The 18,343-nt window shown below is 40.6% G+C and overlaps 1 protein-coding gene across 7 annotated transcripts in view; it reads left to right on the forward strand.

Annotated features, from left to right (window-relative positions):
- Window positions 1-17,009, forward strand: part of Atg5 (autophagy related 5) — a 115,051-nt gene extending 98,042 nt beyond the window's left edge. For all 7 annotated transcript variants that reach the window (XM_013354266.2, XM_026789988.1, XM_005368618.2 and 4 more), the window contains one exon: window positions 15,631-17,009. In XM_013354266.2, the coding sequence (XP_013209720.1) occupies window positions 15,631-15,767 (137 nt within the window). In that variant the 3' untranslated portion in view covers window positions 15,768-17,009. The remainder of the gene's footprint in view (window positions 1-15,630) is intronic.
- The last annotated feature ends 1,334 nt before the right edge of the window (window positions 17,010-18,343 follow it).

The raw sequence follows: 18,343 nt of genomic DNA on the forward strand, positions 1-18,343 counted from the left end.
CTACATTTGAAGTAACACTAAGTTGTATGGGCTTGGACACAGTCCCTCTTTACTGTTTTACAGTTTTAACTTTCACTGAAGGCTTCCTTCCATTCAATATTTTTGATATCTCAATAACTTTTTAAAAATAAGGTTTTTAGAGTTGTATAACTGCTATCATGACCTGCGTTTAGAAATTTCCATCCCCTCAGATGTTTACTTCTCCACACAGCTGACCTCTTTCCTGACTGTCTGCATTCTGTCTCTATGATTTGCCTTTTTGCCTTTTAAAAAATATTTCATATAAACAAAATCATACTATAAGTAGAGTTACAACCTAATTTTTTTTTACTTCTATCCTTGTTTGTTTGTTTGTTTGTTTGTTTTTGTGAGTCTCGGCAGCTTCTTTTTATTGGTGAGCAATACTAAGATGGACCAGATGTCTAACTCCATCTGCCTCTTTACCTATTGATAAGCATATGCATTATTTCCAGCTTTTCACTTTTAGGATTAACTCTGCTGTGAACATTGGCATGGATCTTTTCAGGAACATAGTTTCATGTATCTTAGGTAGACTCCTAAGGGTGAAATGACTGAGTCCAACAGTCAGCTTAAGTTTTCCTAAATGTGCTGGCCCATTTGCAGTCCCACCTGTGACATAGGAAGGTTGCTGTTTCTTTACGTTGTTGATATGTTTCATGGTGATCCTGGTGGTTGTGTGTTGGCATCTCAGTGATTTTACTTTGTTCTTCCCTGATTTGAATTTTCCCACTGACGACTGTACCCACTGTTTTTGTTGTTGTTTTTGTTTAGTTGGTTGGTTTTTGGTTTTTCGAGACAGGGTTTCTCTGTAGCTTTAGAGCCTGTCCTGGAACTAGCTCTTGTAGACCAGGCTGGCCTCGAACTCACAGAGATCCGCCTGCCTCTGCCTCCTGAGTGCTGGGATTAAAGGCGTGGGCCACCACCACCACCTGGCTAAATGTGTATCCCAGGCTGGCCTCGAACTCGTGATCCTCCTTCAGCAAATCCTACTGGCATGCGCCATCATAACTCGCTGTTTTTGTTTGTGTAAGGTTTTTGTGCTGTGTACACTGAAGGGCTACAGATGGTGTGTACCAACAGGCCCTTATTATCACTTGCCAGATGCCTTTGATGAAACGTCCGCCATTTTCATGATTTTTCCATTGCTGTGTTTTGAGAAATATTTATGTATTTTGGAAGAACCTTCTCTGTAGAATTGTTTCCTCAGATTTGTTGTTTGTCTTCTCATTCTCTTCTAAAGAGTAAATAATTTTGATTCTGATGGAGTCCTATTCAATTTTTATTGGATTGTGTAGTGTGTGTTTGCTTTTTATGTCTTCTAGTAGCTAATATATTTGTATAATTACAAAATAATGAAAGGTTATATGAAAGAACTCAGAAATTGCTCAGTCTCGGGTCTGATCTAGAGGGCATAGCTTCATTTTCTCATCTAACTAAGCTGTGTCTACTCAAGTCTTAGAAATTGGGAGCCTTGTTGGTTCAGGGGTTATCTTACAGTGCTAGTTAGAAGATAGCAAACCTGTGAGTTTCTTCACAACCTTCTCAGGGTTTTAGAGTAGAAACTCATTTCCTCTATTTTTAAACGTGATGAGAACTGTAATTCCCACACTATCCACGGTCGCTGGCTTCCAGATGCTCATCTCTTTGCACTAAATGTTTCTATTTTTGAGTACTTTTAAAAGACATTTTATCAAATAAGAATCAGAGAAATTTAAAATCCAGATGTGCCCTAATGTGTTCTCCATACAAGCAGCCTTCGTTTCTTGACTGGGACTCACTGTAGCCGCACCTGGCCTATTGTGAGGCCTCGACAATCCTCCTGTCTCTGCTTACTGAGTCCTGGTGTTGCAGGCATGCTCCATCATGCCTAGCCACAATCTGTTTCCAAAAGTAAATCACCAGGTGTCATACACCTTAAATCCCTCAGAAGCGCGCCGATCTCTGAATTCAAGACCATTCCGGTCTACCAGCTGCCCAGACTCAAAAGAACCACATAGAAACTGTATTAATTAAATCACTGCTTGGCATATTAGCTCTAGCTTTTTATTGGTTAGCTCTTACATCCTAAACTAACCCATCTCAATTAATCTATGCATCACCACAAGGCTGTGGCCTGCAGGTAAAGTTTCCACAAGCTCTAGCGGAGGTGTCTGTCTCCTGTGGCAGCTACGTGGCTTCTCCCTGACTCTGCCTACTCTGTCTCTCTATATCTCTGTTTGGATTTTCTACCTGGCTTTACTCTGTTAAGCCATTGGCCAAAAGCAACTTTATTCATTAACCAATAAAAGTAACACAAATACAGAAGGACTTTCCACACAGAGTGAGTTCTAGGACAGTCAGGAACATACAGAGAAACCCTATCTGGAAAAAAATAAAGTGAATTACTTTGACTTTATTTCTTTATATGACCCTATGGGATTCTTGCTTATGGAGTGTGAAAATATCACATTAAACTCAGTCTTGATGACAGCGGCACACTTGTCAGCCTCCCAGAGTGGCTTGTGTTTGCTGCAGGATGGAAGGACTGTCCTTCAGTACGCTAACAGAGGGCAGGTACCAGGTGCTACAGATGAACAGCAGACATCACCTCCTCAAATGGACAAGCACCGGTTCACGGGAGGACTCAGACTTCATCAATATGACATAAATAGTACTTATACACTGCATTAAATTACATACCATGAAACTGGTCACGTCTTTCTTTAGTCCTTAATTCTATATCTTTCTTTTAGAAAACTTTTATCTTTGCCCCTTTTTGTTTCATATTTATATTTAGAAAAAATATCATTTAAAATCTGTGGGTGTACTCAGAAGCTTCAAGTCTCTGAGTGAAAAATGCAGTGTGCAATTTGGGGTACCTGTCCTCTGTCAGAGTGGAGCTGCACTGTAGGTTCGGGGTACCTGTCCTCGGTCTGAGTACCTGTCCACTGTCAGAGTTGAGCATTTTGACACACCTGCTCTCAAGCTGAAAGTGAAAGACTTGTAGTTTGGGTGTGTGTGGATAAGACCTGGCTGTCATCACATGATAAAAAGAGAAAGTTCTTACAGAACCCATGTGGCACCATTGCATGCTCCTCCCTGTGAGTCAGGAGTGGAGGAATTCAGTCTTATTTCATCATGACAGCAGAATGTGCTGTATTATGGTGACCAGGTTGGGGTCATTAGAGTATCGCAATGAGCTGCTTTGTATTCTTTTCCTTCTGATCTATAAGTGGCTAGGGAAATTAGCCAAGATAGAACGAACAGGAAACAAACCAAAGGTGAGCCCCAGGTACATGGTGTCTGTGGTTTCAGTGGAGTTAAAATGACTCAGAGATGAATACTTCTGTACTCGGCCCTAAGTCAAATATCTTCCTCTTTCAGTAAATGACAATGTCAGTGTCAGAAACCAGTTCCGGCTAGGTGGCTAGGTGTGGCTGGTCACCTGCCACCGAACTTTCCACCTGAGTTCAAACCCTGGGACCCACATGGTCGAAGGAGAGAAGTGACTCCTAAAAGTTATCTTCTGGCACACAAAATAGATAAACTAAATGTTAATATTTAAAATCTAAAGTTATATGCTTAATTTTTATTTAGGAGAGCATAAAAGCCCTATAAATTTTGCTGGGTCATACTTTATTTCCCAGTGTTCCAATATAATTATAAAAGCCTGGTAACCTGCATAGTGTAACAAACCTCCCTTCTTTTTTTTATAAATTTCTTTTAAAACCAAAAAAAAAAAAGATTTCATTGAGTAGTTCTCTGTGTTGGCCTGTTTTCTCCTGATATTTTATTTGATATTATGCAAACAGCACAGGTGTAAAGAAAGTCTTAGTCCATGAGAGGTTAATCCTAGCATCCTATAGCTCTCCTGAGGGTTGAGTTGTTCTGTAAGCTTTCTTGTTTCCCTTTCCAGCTCCTTCCAGCTTCTGTGCACTTACTTACTCCTCAGTATCCTTCCTTGACAGCTATTTAACTTTTAGGATCCGTGTGATGTCATAAATTTTATTTCTCATCATTCACTTTCTTTATGTTGTATATGTTGTCTTGTTGCTCTAAGATACGAAAGATACAGAGTAGTATTCTCAGAAGAAAGCTTTGGTCCCACTGGGATGGACAGGAGCATGTATGGCTGTGGGATGATCCGGCCTGAAGATACAGTGAGCAGTGCCCTCGTCAGGTCAGAGGAGAGAGTAACTGAATCTTAATGGAGACGGGCAGGAGTGAAGCAGTTGGGAAGGGAACACAGTGCACGTGCCTACCATGGGACCGTCACCTGCCACCTGTGCCTGACGTCCTGTCTTCAAAATTACTTTGTTTTGGGGTGTGTGTGTGTGTGTGTGTGTGTGTGTGTGTGTGTGTGTGTGTGTGTTACTATTTATTAAACTTGGCTGGTCTGGAACTTGCTGTGTAGACCTTGCTAACCTGGAACTGCCTCTGCCTCCCAACTGCTGAGATTAAAGGTGTGTGCCACCATGCCTGGCAGTTATCTTATTTTTAATATGCTTTATGAGAAACCATAGGAGTTAAAAGATAAAATTTAGTGAATTCCTATTTTTCCTTGTTCTGTGTGGTAAATTCTTCATATGGTGTGTGGTATGTTGTTTCCAGACACAACAGCTGGCGGTGGGTGAAAGAAACACCGGGGCAGATCCTCGAGGTGTTGGAGAGAATTAAAAAGTTGGTTGTTGATAGCTTAAGGTGTGTGTTGTTACTACAGCCAAGCCACAGCTCCCAAAGGAGTTAGCAAAACTGCAGCAGGCCCTCCTCCTTTTGCCTCCCCCCAACCTAAAATGAGTGTTAAAGAATGAGGTAATGGTTTTATAACGCTAATCATTCTCTATGTCACATTAGAATGTGAACTAATGTGTCTGTGCCCTCCTGCCATTTGGATTGGGCAATCACTGAATTTTTAATAGATCCAGGTTTCTTAGTTTATGTAATAAGTATGTTTCCTGTTACAGTCTGCTTGTAGAATGTAAATGAGACAGTTTTTTCCCATGTGAGACTTAAGTCTTATTTTTTCTAAGGTTTTACAATTAACCTAATTTTTCTTTTGTTGATAAATATTTTTTAATTTATTTATTTGTATTCTATGTACATCGGTGTTTTGGCCATATGTATATCTGTATGAGGGTGTCAGACCCCCTGGAACAGGAGTTACAGACAATTGTGAGCTACCATGTGGGTGCTGAAAATTGAACCTTGGTTCTGTGGAAGAACAGAGAGTGTTCTTAGCCGCTGATCCTTCTCTCGAGCTCCTATGAATGCATTTTATAAACAAAAGGTCACAGGAAATTTATAAAGGCCAATTAGACCTTCACGTGTGGCAAGACTTCTATGCTGTTGATTAACATTTTTAAGAATCATCTTCTAGACAAGACTAGAAATGTCAGCGGTGTTGTTGTGGTAAGGAAGGAACTACAGCATCTCCGCAGTCACTGCTTATCATGTAGCAGGCTTGATTGTCACATAGCTGGTTAAAACATGTTAAAGAGGCTCAGAAGTAGACTGCTGGTGCTGTTGCTTCTAATGGGGTGTTTGCCATTCAGGGAGACTACCGTAGTGACCCAAGTCGAAGTGGGTCACCTCCTGTTGTGGGAGCCTTGTCTTCTAGTCTCTTCCAGCTATTTGCTTTTATTGTTCTCTATTCTTGATTGTATTTATATTTTATGGAAGAAACACTGTATAGTGGAAAGTCAAAAAGCATTTTAAATGTTGTCCCTTTATGAGCAAAGGTCTACTATAATCATTGATAAGGCTCAGCCTAAACTTGGTAATTACAGTTTACTTAATTTATCATACACTATAAATTTAAATGAGCCAGATTCTTTGCTTTGATTGCTTTCCTCTCCTTCCATCCCTGTGCTCTGTCCAGCACACAGGCACTGCTGGCTAATCTTGCTGATACACAATCTCTTTAGATCTAGGTCCGATGATACATGTCTTTTCTAAAATCAGAGAACTAAAATGATTTCCTTCTTTCTCTATTAATGGAGCTGATGTGATGCTGGATCCAACAAAAGATGCCTCTGATTTCCCTCCTTATTTATTTCTATCTTAATCTCAAGAAGCTAAGTGACTAGCCTGACTTTCCCAAAGGTGGAAAACATGAGCTTGTGTGCTGCTTGCTGTGTCACTGGCACTAGGAAATGAAGTGATGAAGCAAACCAGTGTCCCTGTCTTGTCACATGGTGCAGCTGCTCCATTGGTCACCATGTACTCATCTATAAGCTAAAGCTCAGAGCATTTAGAGGTTCTTGGTGATACGAGTTCAGAACCTACAGTGGTGGTAACAGAAGTAATTCTACGCATGCACACATAATATAAAAACAGTAATAACATTTTTAAAGGAAATATTTTTGAAATCTCTGCTTTTTCAATTATATCTTTTTCTTTTAAGTGAACAAAGCTTAATGTTTAGCTTTCACCTTATTTTTTCCAATTTAAATTGTCTAAACAGTAAACCGACTACAGTTTCCATGATTATGACTAAATACATGGTTTTAATTTAAATTTTGCTTTATGTTCTTCTCACCAAGAAATATAATGGTATAAGCAAAAGTCAAGAGAAGGCACATGTTTAAAAGTTGATGAAGCTATCCAAAGAGCCAACGTTCTAGGGTTAGCCTAGGAATAAAGTTATATATATATATATATATATTAGACACCTTATATACGGAAGAAAGATACATGGGCTGTGAGTGGCTCCTTATGACCAGCACTGAGTTAGCATAGACCCGGAAGATGTTAATGGAGGCTGTAAAAAGGCTGTGGCTCTGATAAACAGCGCTTACCTTCTGTTTGTGATCACAGGATAAAAGCCTTGTGCTCGTGCGTGTTCATTTTTACTGCTACAGCATATAGTGTGCTCTTAAGATGGAGATCTCATTCCCCAGGAAGCATTTTGTTTAAGATTAATTGCCCTTTTAAAATCAGTGTTTGATGTATTCCTTTGCCCATATCCTGGCTTGCTTTAACCCCCTTTGACCTGACCTCACTATTACCACCGCAGCTGATCAGAACCCTACACATGATGTATGCACTTCAGACTTCAGCCTGTGCTGTCTCCTGTCAGTGGATTCTGTTGGTCAGCATCTTGTTCATGACCATAACAGAGGTTGAAGAATTCGTCAGATAGAGTAAAATTGTTCAGGCTAGTTAGCGGTAATCAGAAAGCTTGTCTCTTTGTTGGCTTTACAATGTCTTCAGATTTATTAAATGTTTCATAGAAGCTTTGCTCTTGAATCCTAAAATAACCCTGAAAAGCTGCAGGTTAAAAGTGGCTAAAATGGATGTCAGTCCATTTGGTCTTAGCTTTCTGTTCTTCTGTACATAGAGGTGTGAAACTCAAAAGGGATTAATTAAGTTGAAATTTTCTCATTAAAGGTTGTGTTTCTTTGTCATCCTTTCCTTTAGCCTCCACTTTTAAAACTAAGAGATTCCATTCACTTGTCAATCAGAAAGAAACTTCAGAATATCCCTAGAAGCTGACACAGCTTGCTTTACAGACCCTAGTTACACCTTTGTGGCAGCTGACTGGGACCTGAGGACTCAGTGGCCAGCAGGCCACCATCACCTAGTATGAGCCCTCAAGCCCCTATGTGAGGGAGGTTATAACAAAGGTTCCAGTGGGATTGTTTTTGTTTTCTTCTAGTTGAGTGTTTTTATCTTTTGGTTTTTGTTTTTCAAGACAGGGTTTCACTATGTAGCCCTGGCTGTCCTGAACTCACTCTGTAGACCAGGCTGACCTCTAACTCAGATCTGCCTGCCACGTGAATGCTGGAATTAAAGGCAGGTACCACCACCTAGCTGTTTTTATCATTTTAAAAAGAATCTTCAAATCTTTTAAATAGTATAGCTATAATATGTTAGGGCTTCTTTTACTTTTAGGTAAGGTGCTTCACTGGATTTTTATGTTGAATATTTTATATGTTGAATTATGGCTTTTGAAATTTTTTTGAATGGCCATTTAATTTGTATAATACTGAGTCTGAGGTTTCGTTGCCCCATTTTTTTTTTAGCACTGACACTGCTTAGAGGCAATGTTCTTACAAACTTCCACTTGCCAATCACATAATTAAATTAAAATATAAAATATATATTTTTATATATCTTGGTGGATACTTAGTGTCAAGTTGGGAGCGTAGGCCCCAGCCCCTCGCATCTATCCCAGCCCTCAGGTCTGGTCTGGACTCCAAATCCCAGCAGGCCACTCCCCAGGGTATTTAAATGATCTCCCAAAAGAGGAACACGTGGTCCCTTTTCTTTCCTCCTGGTGGTCGTGTTAGAGGCCTCCCAGTTCCCCCCTCGGGGCCACCCGAGAGTGCAGAACCTGGATATTTCTTAATTCGGCTTGTTTTGATTTGGCCTGATTGGGAATTTGGCGTCGTCAGGGAACACACGTTAGGAAATATTCCTAACACTCAGTACCAAAATAATTAACTTATTACCATACCAACATATGCCTCCCCTTCTCTTGATCCCCGTTCTCTCTCTGCCTTCTCCACCTTTGTGGTCATATGTAGCCTGGCCTGGCCTAAAATTTTGTGTGGGCCTCAACTTTTGTTTCTTCCCCCTGAGTTGCTGGAGTAGCCACTACCTCCAGTTTATGTAGTGTTGGGGATCGAACCAAAGACTGTGTAGTCAGAAGCCTTTGCCATGATATACTCCACTACCCCCAGTTTATGTAGTATTGGGGGTCAAACCAAAGACTGTGTAATCAGAAGCCTCTCCCATGTTATACCCCAGACTCATTTGCTCTATCTTTTTCTTTTCTTTTTCACTTTTATTTTTGTTTTTATTTTTGAAACAAGGTTTTACTGTGTCACAGCTTTAGCTGTTCTAGAACTCTCTGTAGACCAGGCTGGCCTCAAACTACTCACTTAGATCCAACTGCCTCTGCTTCCTGAGTGATGGGATTAAAGGTGTGAGCCACCACCACCCAGTTGGGCTCTCCTCTTAATTTCATTTAATTCTCCAAGAAGCCCTAGAGATGAGAAACTGAAGATTCACAAATTTGACTAAGGATTCAAAGCTAGTAAATGTTGATGTCTAAAGTCCAAAGGAAAAATTTTGCCATTCTGGTATGAAAGAGTAGGGGCATGACTAGGACTGGAAGGTCTTTTAGGACTCTGGAGACCAGAGGTTTGCAGGCTGTGGCCCAAGAGTTAAGGGAGAAGCGACCTTGTGTTCTAAGCAGCAGGCAGGACTTGGGACACAGCTCAGTCACACATTAGACTTCCCAGCATTAGCAGCTGGGCCTCCTCAGGAGCTGTGACAGTTGGATTTGTGCTGGAGAACATCTGAAAACAGACATTACTGCATATTTGTTTTCTGTTCACCTCTCCTGCTGCTGATGGTCTATCAGAATGTGATCTATGATTCTGTATGACACTTTCACTTCCTTTATGAAGAAATCTCAAAGGAGCGAGGTCATTCACTCCCAGGGAGTCAAGTGTCTGAACTAATCTAGCCAATAGGATTTTGCCTGTTTTTATCCTGTTTTATATATTTTTTTGTTTCTGTGTACAGCTACCATTCTCATATAGCCAAAATGTACTTGAATATATGTTTGTGTGTAAACATGATTTTATTTTGATTTTAGTGTGTGTGTGTGTGTGTGTGTGTGTGTGTGTGTTTACATGCAATCATGGTAGGGTGATGTTGACTGAGGTTTTCTATCCCACCTGTTCCTTGTTCTACCCGGTTCCTGCAGTCATTAAATCCTAAAGAAATCACACAGAGGTCTATATTAGTTATAAACTGATAGACCTAGTAGCTCGGGCTTCTTATTAACTCTTTTAACTTATATTAGCCCATTATTCTTGTCTATGTTACCCACGTGTCTTGGTACTTTTTTTTCGGCGAGACAGTCACATCCTGCTTGCTCTGTGGCTAGATCAGGACTGCAGAATGCATCCCCTTGCCAGATTTCTCCTGTTCTCATTGCCCTGCCTCCACTTCCTGCCTGGTCACTCCGCCTATACTTCCTGCCTGACTACTGGGCAATCAGCGTTTATTTAAAATATAATTGACAGGATGCAGACCATTGTCCCAGAGTACTTCTCCCTCAAAAAAAAAAAAAACAAAACAAAACAAAACTCTGAATCTAATATCCTTTGCTTAGCTTTCTCCTGACCATTATCCATAACAACTTTTAACCAACATTCCAAACAAAGGAAAATATCCATAGTCCATTTTTTAGGAATGTGGGTATAGTTTCTTCCTGCTGGTTGGGGGCGCTGATATCTTATGGGGACCTAAAGAAAATTTAGAATCATGATCAAGTCCTGACTGGAGTATCTTATGAGGCTTGATCATCGCAGGCAGCAGTCTTGAATCTGCTCTGGATGTAGAACTCAAACATCTCAGCCATCTGATCCTACTAGAGATTTCTCAGGTGGTCTTCCTTGATCAAACCTGATTTTTCTTAATTCAGAATGAATCCATAGTCTCTCATTTTCTGTGGAAACAAAAACAAAATCTCTTCTCCAAAGTAACATATCTTTTGATTTCAATTTGAAGTCAAGGCATTTACGAAATACTTTTGTTTTATTAATCCAGCAGCATTTATATTTAAATGTCTTTTAGCAGCTGTTGCTGCTTCCTCAGCTATCAAGCAATTCAAAAACAACATAATAATATACAGTATCCAGACTTTCTGTGTATTTTTCATCTTTACGTGACTTCATTTTAACCCCTATTTTTTTTTTTTATGTTTGGCTTTTTGAGACAGGGTTTCTTTGTGCATCTTTGTCCTAGAACTCACTCTGTAGACCAGGCTGTGTTTGAACTCACAGAGCTCTGCCTGCCTCTGCCTCTCAAGTACTAGGATTAAAGGTGTGTGCCACCACATCCAACTATGCTCTTTCTTTTTTATTTTAAGGACTTTAACCTTTTTCTTTACTCTCCCAAGCTTGCACATATTTTTAACACACTGTAAACCATTTAGAAGTTTTCTTTGTCTTTGAATCTCTCTTTACTATATATCTCTCTCCTTTTCTGACCACATACATCTTTAATTTGCTAAGCGATATTGCTAGGATTAAAGCGTGGCTTTGATGGCTGGATCCAGTCCATTCCTTAGCTTTCTGAGATTCCAGCCTCATGGCAGTGGTACCGGCTGGAGCCATGTTTATTGCCACAACACTATGCGTTTCAAGGTCCGTACCACCCCAAAACGCATGCAGTCAGCTTTTCATCAACAACATTCAAGTGTTTCATGGCAGGACCTCTCACAAAAAGCTGCAAGGTTTTATAGCTAATGCTGAGTCAGGAAGCCTGTCTTAAATGAGAGCCTTTGCTGGCCTCTATCAAGCAGAGTAGACCAAAGAAATTGCTGCTACCAAAAAGTCATGCTTAATACTGTTATTTTGTGTCTAGAATTACTTCCTAAGCTCTCTCAAGCTTTTAAGTAGATTTGGTCAGCCCCACGTTGGGCGCCAGGGTGATATGTACACCATGCTGGGAACCAAACCTAGGCCCTCTGTTGCAAGAACAGAGCCAGTCCTTAGCCATGGGGTCGTCTCTCCAAACCATAAATATATTTTCCTTAAAGGACAACTGTTGTAAAACTATTCACTTTAAATTAGATTCTGATTTCTACCACATCAACACCTTACAAAAGCTTTTCAGTGTTGGAAGTCTAAACTCAGCTGCAGATTGAAGTGTTCCCCAGATCCCTGACTTGGAAGATGTTTTAGTCTAGCACTGTTGGAATTGGAACTTTGAAAGGGCTGTGGCTATGAACCTTTCCTCTTGCCTGTCTACTGTCTGGGGATATCAGATGAAGGCCCATACAACATGCTAGTGCCTCAATCGTCACCTTGACTGCAGAACTGTGGGAATGACTGTTCTTTAGAAATGCTACACTCTGAGAAATGTCTAAAACCAGCACAGCCTGAGACTGGACTGGACTAGGCTAAGCACCAGGCTGAGCACAAAAATGTTGGAACTGTTGAAGTTTATGATAGACTACCTAATAGTTTCATATCATTTTAAATTTTTCTAACTATATAATAGTTCTGTAAACATATTTTTTAGAAAATTCACATCACAAGTAGAAAGTTTTGACAGAATCCAAGTTTATCCTGCAAAAGTGACTTATGAATGACCGTAACTGCTTCTCTTGATTACTGTCTTAAATGTTTGCCTGATTTAAAGCCTCTTTGTATGAACTTTTTCTGGGGAGGTAGCTGTCTTGTGCTCATCTCAGATAGGACCAGTGACAGACCCAAGAAAGAATTACACTCAAGTCACATCATAGTGAGATGAGAGAGAGCATTGGCTATAAATACTCAGGTTGGGGTATGGCTTCGTGAGCCCCTCCCCATCTCCAAGTTAGAAAGCTAATGGGCCTAGTCTTGAACAGATCTTTCAGTAATCTCAGGTGCTGATAGTTCCAGAGGGTCACAGCCAGAGGACAGAACTCCACGGACTTCCATATACTGTTTTAGAAACTGCAGTGGGGGCTGAGGAAAGCCTTGATGGTAAAGGCCTTGCCTTGCAAGCCCAAGGCCTTGGGTTAGTCTTGTATCACCTGACCTACAAAAGGCAAAATCCAAAGTAAGAGGTATACAGAGGAGTCCTGAGTCATCTGTTTTGAGTGATGTTTCCAGTTTCAAGTATAAAGTCTAGAATCTCATTTAGAAACACAGAATGCTCATCAGACACATTCAACTTAGCAATCTCATCAAGGGCTTCCTTTCTCTTGTTAGAAGAAAATTTGAAGTCATTCATCAGTATTATTTTTGCTGGTGTAATTGCCAAATTATCCAGTCATGCTTTGTTGTTGTCTATGGAAGCATGAATTTAGGTGAAAACATACATACTTGTTATTTATCTTGGACTACTTTTAGCCTTTACCTCACTAGCTCCGGCAGTTCTGCAGTCACACAACTTTGAAACTGTACTGCGTATTCAGTACCATGCTAGATGCTGGGGACATCCATGAACACAGGAGCTCTGATTATAGTCCCAAGAGAAATCCTGCCCCCATCCCAAAGATCCTGTTTACGGTTGCTCTTGGAGGGAAGTCAGAAAGTAAACAAAAGAATAAATACTGATGAAGTGTTTGGATTAATGATGCAAAAATGTTTCACATCTTTGTCTTATTTTTGTTTTCTTTTTCTTTGTTTTAAGATAGGGTCTTAGTCTGTAGACTAGACTGGCTTTAAATTCAGAGCTATCCTCCTGACCCTGTCTCCCACATGCTCAGGTTACAAACACAAGCCATGCCTAATTATATCTCATATCTTCAGTTCTGATGATAGGTATGGCAGAGATAGATCTGACTTAGTTATCTAGTTCAAGCAAAGGATTAAGATGACCCCAGTCTGAAAGCTGGAGAACCAGTATTTGCCTACCAGTGCCTGTCATGATGTGGCAGACTTGATGCAGAGTTGGAATGGCTCAGGTGTACATGGTATGACTCAGAGTCCATCTTTGTCTCCTGGCTTCTCAAGCACATGTGTGTCCGTGGATGGGGCACCCGCATGTATTCACTCTCATCTCAGCACTGCTCTAGGACAGTGTGGAAAGTGAGTAGTGACTTGTTAGTTTTACTGTCTCAGAAAAAGATGACTCTGGCCTGAGAACCTGTACACAAAAGGAACTTTTACTCTCACCACGCTTTCGTTTTTTGACTCAGTTCTAAGTAGGAGGAAATTCTGAGAATATTAAAATAACTCAAAGAAATATATAATAAGAATATTAACAGAACCATACTGGAAATGTTTTAAGAATTCTAAGAAAGATTTAATATGGTAAAACCTTGGCAATCTAGAACTTAGAAAGATGAATCATTCTAGAGAACTTAAATATTCATCCATCTTACACCAATTCTAAAGTCTTCCCAAAGAGCTGATGTACAGTCTTCAGTGTTCTGTGTACAGCTCGATGGTTCTGACCAGTGTCCAGAAGCCAGTCATTGCATTCACTCTGTGATTACAGCTGTGTAAAAAAGTTACAGAGACCCAACAAAGATGGCTAGCAGGGCTGGAGGGATGGCTCCACGCTTAAGAGTGCAGTGGTCCCTCAGAGGACCCCAGCTCAGATCCCAGCACCCATGTTGGCAGCTCATGGTTGCCTGTAACTCTAGACAGAAGATCCAACACCTTCATCTGGCCGCTGCAGGCACTGCACGCATTCACACTCAGACACACCTACATTAACTAAATAAAAAAGGACTTTTTTTTTTTTTTTAAAAAAAAAAAAAAAAGATGGCAAGGGAAATGAAAGCAATAGAGGCAGTTATTAGTTTCTGGGATTCTGAGGCAGTCAGTAGTCTTTCCCCCAAAGTTGTGCTAAACTATGACAGGGATGTGGGAAGCTTTGTTTGATTGGGTTTAGAGTTGGTAACATGCTTACCTGATTCTTATTTGAGCATTCGCTTTTGACTGTAGTGTTTCTGTGTCCTCCATGATTGCTCCCTGCCGCTCTCTCTATCTCTGTCGAGAGGCTAAACATTTCTTTAGAAGTTCTGATGTCAGGTGCCAGCCAGGCCTTCCTCTACCTTAGCACAGTAGGGACTTCCTCTACCTTAGCACAGTAGGGACTGAAGGGCGCTGGGAATAGGACAAGGACAGAAAGGAGAGCAGCAGCTGACGTGCTCCGGTCCCACCAGAGGATTTTGCCCTGTTGTTGTTGTTGTCTTTTGTTTCCAGGATGTGAGGTGGTTGCCATTGTATTTTGAAGACACTATTAAAAAATTGTACTGCAGGGTAACAAATACTTTCTTCTTTTCCTTTTTGAATAATTTTTGTTTAGTCTGGAATGGTTTGGGGAGGCGTGTTCTTTAAATTAGGGGTTTTCCTTGCTTTAATTGTTAATAAAATTTGAATTTTAAAGTGTTACTTGAAGCACCCTTTAAATTTTTATTACATTTTAGTTGTTTTATTGTTGGGGTGGTTGCCCACCTACCATGGTATGTGTATAGAAGTCAGAAGACAACTTGGAGACTAGGTTCTCTCCTACCATGGCAGGGATCAAACTCAGACCACAGTAAGTGCTTTTATCTGCTGAGTCCTGCAGCAGGCCCTAGCACCATTTTAATTAGCAATTGAGAATTATCAAAAAAAAAAAATCCATCAGGTTTGGTGCCTCTTAAGGCAGAAATCCTTAAGTCAGACCATTGGTTCTCTCTGATAAAGCTTTAGTTGTGCTTCTACTACTTCCTACCCTTGAGCACATTGTTGATAGTCAGCAAAACTCCCAGCTGTTACACTCCTCTCAGATGCCAAGGGGGTGTGGCCGCCTCCACTAGGTAACAGCCTTCTATAGTGGTTTTAAATGTGCACTAGAATACTTTTGGTCAGTGGCTTCACCCTGCTGTTTTCTCCAGGATAGTTTCACTAACGTCAATCTTAGGCAAGCACAGTAATTAAGAAAGAACAAATACTTTCATATAGCAACAGAATTTTTATCAGAATTCATTGCAACCTCGGGTTTCTGTTCAGGGTGAGACATTTTGCAACATTTAAACTTTCTCCTTGTCTTCATTTCCTGTTAAGAGGATAAAACAAGTTTGAAATCCATTTATTTCACTAAGGAATCTCAAAAGGCAACAGAGTATCTTTTCTTTGTGGTTTTTGTTTCTATTGATTACTATTGATTTCTTTCTTGGAACAGATGGAGAAAAAAAGAACCAAGTAATGATTCACGGAATTGAACCAATGCTGGAAACCCCTCTACAGTGGCTGAGTGAGCATCTGAGCTACCCAGATAATTTTCTTCATATTAGCATTGTCCCCCAACCAACAGATTGAAGGAGCAGCTCCTCGCTGGATGGAATCACCTTGAGTCAGCATGTCACCCTCGCTTCAGTCAGGTTCAGTGGAGGCTGCAGAAACATGTGGCTGCCTGCAAGTCTAGGAGGACGAAGATTCCATGAGAGATAGGGCAGCCGGGCAGGTCTGACTGGGCACCACCACTGCTTTGCTCCACTGCCGTCATTAAACCTCAGCTGAGACATGACAGGACCACTGGAGCTCTTGTCTTCTCATGAAATACAATGCAGCCGAAGCCTTTGCTCTAGGGAAGAAATGGAAACGTGCCACAGTTCATACTTCTGATTAACAAATACGCGGGGTATTTCCTAAGGTGACCATGGTTGAACCTTAGTCAAGAAAGTGGAAACATTGGTTGAATTTTCGAGAGAATTAGACTTGAGAAAGTAAAAGAGAAATTCTGTTATCAATAACTTGCAGTAATTTTTTTGTAAAAGATCAAATTACAGTAAACCCATCTTTCCTTAATGAGAATTTCCTGTTTACAGTCAGTCTATTGGTATGCAAACAATCTTGTAACTTTGATAATGAACAGTGAGAGATTTTTAAATAAAGCCTCTAACTATGTTTTGTCATTTAAAGCATACAGTTTGTCACTTTTCAGAGACACCCGGATTCCCATACAGTAAGTCATTTTTTATTCTGTGTTCCTGTTTCTCACTGGTGTAGCAAGGGTGCAGGGTGTAGGGTAACTTGTCTCAGGAGCTATTACGGGATTTATTACTGCAACTTGAAAATCTGTCATCTATACACTGAACATGAATAATAGTAACTGTCTTTGCTGTTTCGTTGGTCACTGTAAACCTGTCAAATCATAGTATGCCAAGTACCCATCTAAGGTAATTTTGCATATTTTGAAACTCCCATTCCTTTCCTTTGGTTTTTGGTTGTTTGGTTGATTTGGTTTGGTTTTGGGGCTCCAGGAGTACTATGTCACTATTTTCCCCTGGAGCCAGTCTTTAAATTCTGAAGGTGACCTGTTTCTAGACTGCAGTAGCTTTTCCTTATCATTACCAAAAAACATCCAGAGGTTCCTGGAACTCCTCCCACTATAAGGGAAGTTTGCTGCACTCTACGGCCACGGCTTGGAGACTCCTGCAGTTGATTTGTGAACTAGCTTGCTGTCCACATTGAATGTCAACCCATCTGAGTATGCAAAAAGACAGTATCATAAAATAATGGTTTTCGATTCTATAATAAAAATGTTTTCTTATAAAATTATATGATGACTCAAGTGAGATCCTGTTAGTGCTCCTTGCCTCCTCCCTCCTACACCCCTTGTGATTTTTCACTGGTTAACATAGATTTATTCACAAAATGAGAGAAAGTGGATCAAAGAACAAATATCCCAGAATGGAAATTATAAACATAATAATAAAAGAAGTAACGTTGGGTACCACTCGCAGAAACGTGGAAGTGCGTAGAAGGAAACTGGCTGACTAAACAAAGTGCCCTTTTAGCAAAGGCAGGAAAAAATAGTGACACTTGAGTTACATAAGGAAAAATCCACTGACTTGTATTTTTGCAAGACGTTGGTCTGAATATGATTGTTCACATTATGGGTGTTTATTCGTCTGCTGAGTTTGGGGATTTTCCCCTTGGTGTTTTGACAGACTGAGGACAGCATCACTGAGTAGAAGGGTCAGATGCCAGGGTGTGCTAAACTGTGAGGTGTGGTCGGAAGGTAACCATGGTGATTTTACAGGTGACTCTGGGGATTCCTGGGGTATTTTAGAGCTCCTGGACTTCACTCGCAGATTAACAAAGTAAATTATACCAAGCCACAGGAGTGCCATAGTCCCAGTGGCCCGAGGAATGTCCATCTTCGTTCCTAGAGGCTGGAGGTGAAAGATCAGGACTTCCCTCATCTTCAGACTGTAAGTTTCTCAGGAGAAGAAAGAGGACTAACGGAAAAGAGGGCCACAAGTCTCAACAAGTGGCTCCCTCTTAGGGAAAAAAAATAAGTATTTTATTGCCATTGCCGACAAGGAAGGAATTCTTTTTTTAATTTATTTATTTATTAAAGATTTCTGTCTCTTCCCCGCCACCGCCTCCCATTTCCCTCCTCCTCCCCCAATTAAGTCCCCCCCACTCCTCAGCCCGAAAAGCAATCAGGGTTCCCTGTCCTGTGGGAAGTCCAAGGAACCCCCACCTCAAGGAAGGAATTCTGACCATGGTGAGTAATCAGTTACCATGTTACTCATTGCACAGTTGACCTGAGCTGCGAGCGTAGATGGGCCTTAATTGATAATCACTATGATTTCTTTTGGTACCTAGATAACCCCAGTAACCTATTAGAATTAAGCATAAGTAATGATTTACAGAGTATCTTCCTATCTCATTATAAGGGAGGAGTGTCCCCAGGCCATGTTATGATTTTTCCAGTTCAGTAAAACCAGGTGGATTATTCTAAGAAAAGAATAGGGATTTAACATTGAGTGACTAGCTTTTTCTCCCCTCCCCCCCATTTTTGCATTTTATTATTTGGGAGGGGCGCACAAATGCTTGTCACGGAATGAGTGTGGAGATCCAAGGACAACTTGTGGGAGTTGATT

Source organism: Microtus ochrogaster, unplaced genomic scaffold (assembly GCF_000317375.1).
Source record: "Microtus ochrogaster isolate Prairie Vole_2 unplaced genomic scaffold, MicOch1.0 UNK37, whole genome shotgun sequence".
Lineage (NCBI taxonomy): Eukaryota > Metazoa > Chordata > Mammalia > Rodentia > Cricetidae > Microtus > Microtus ochrogaster.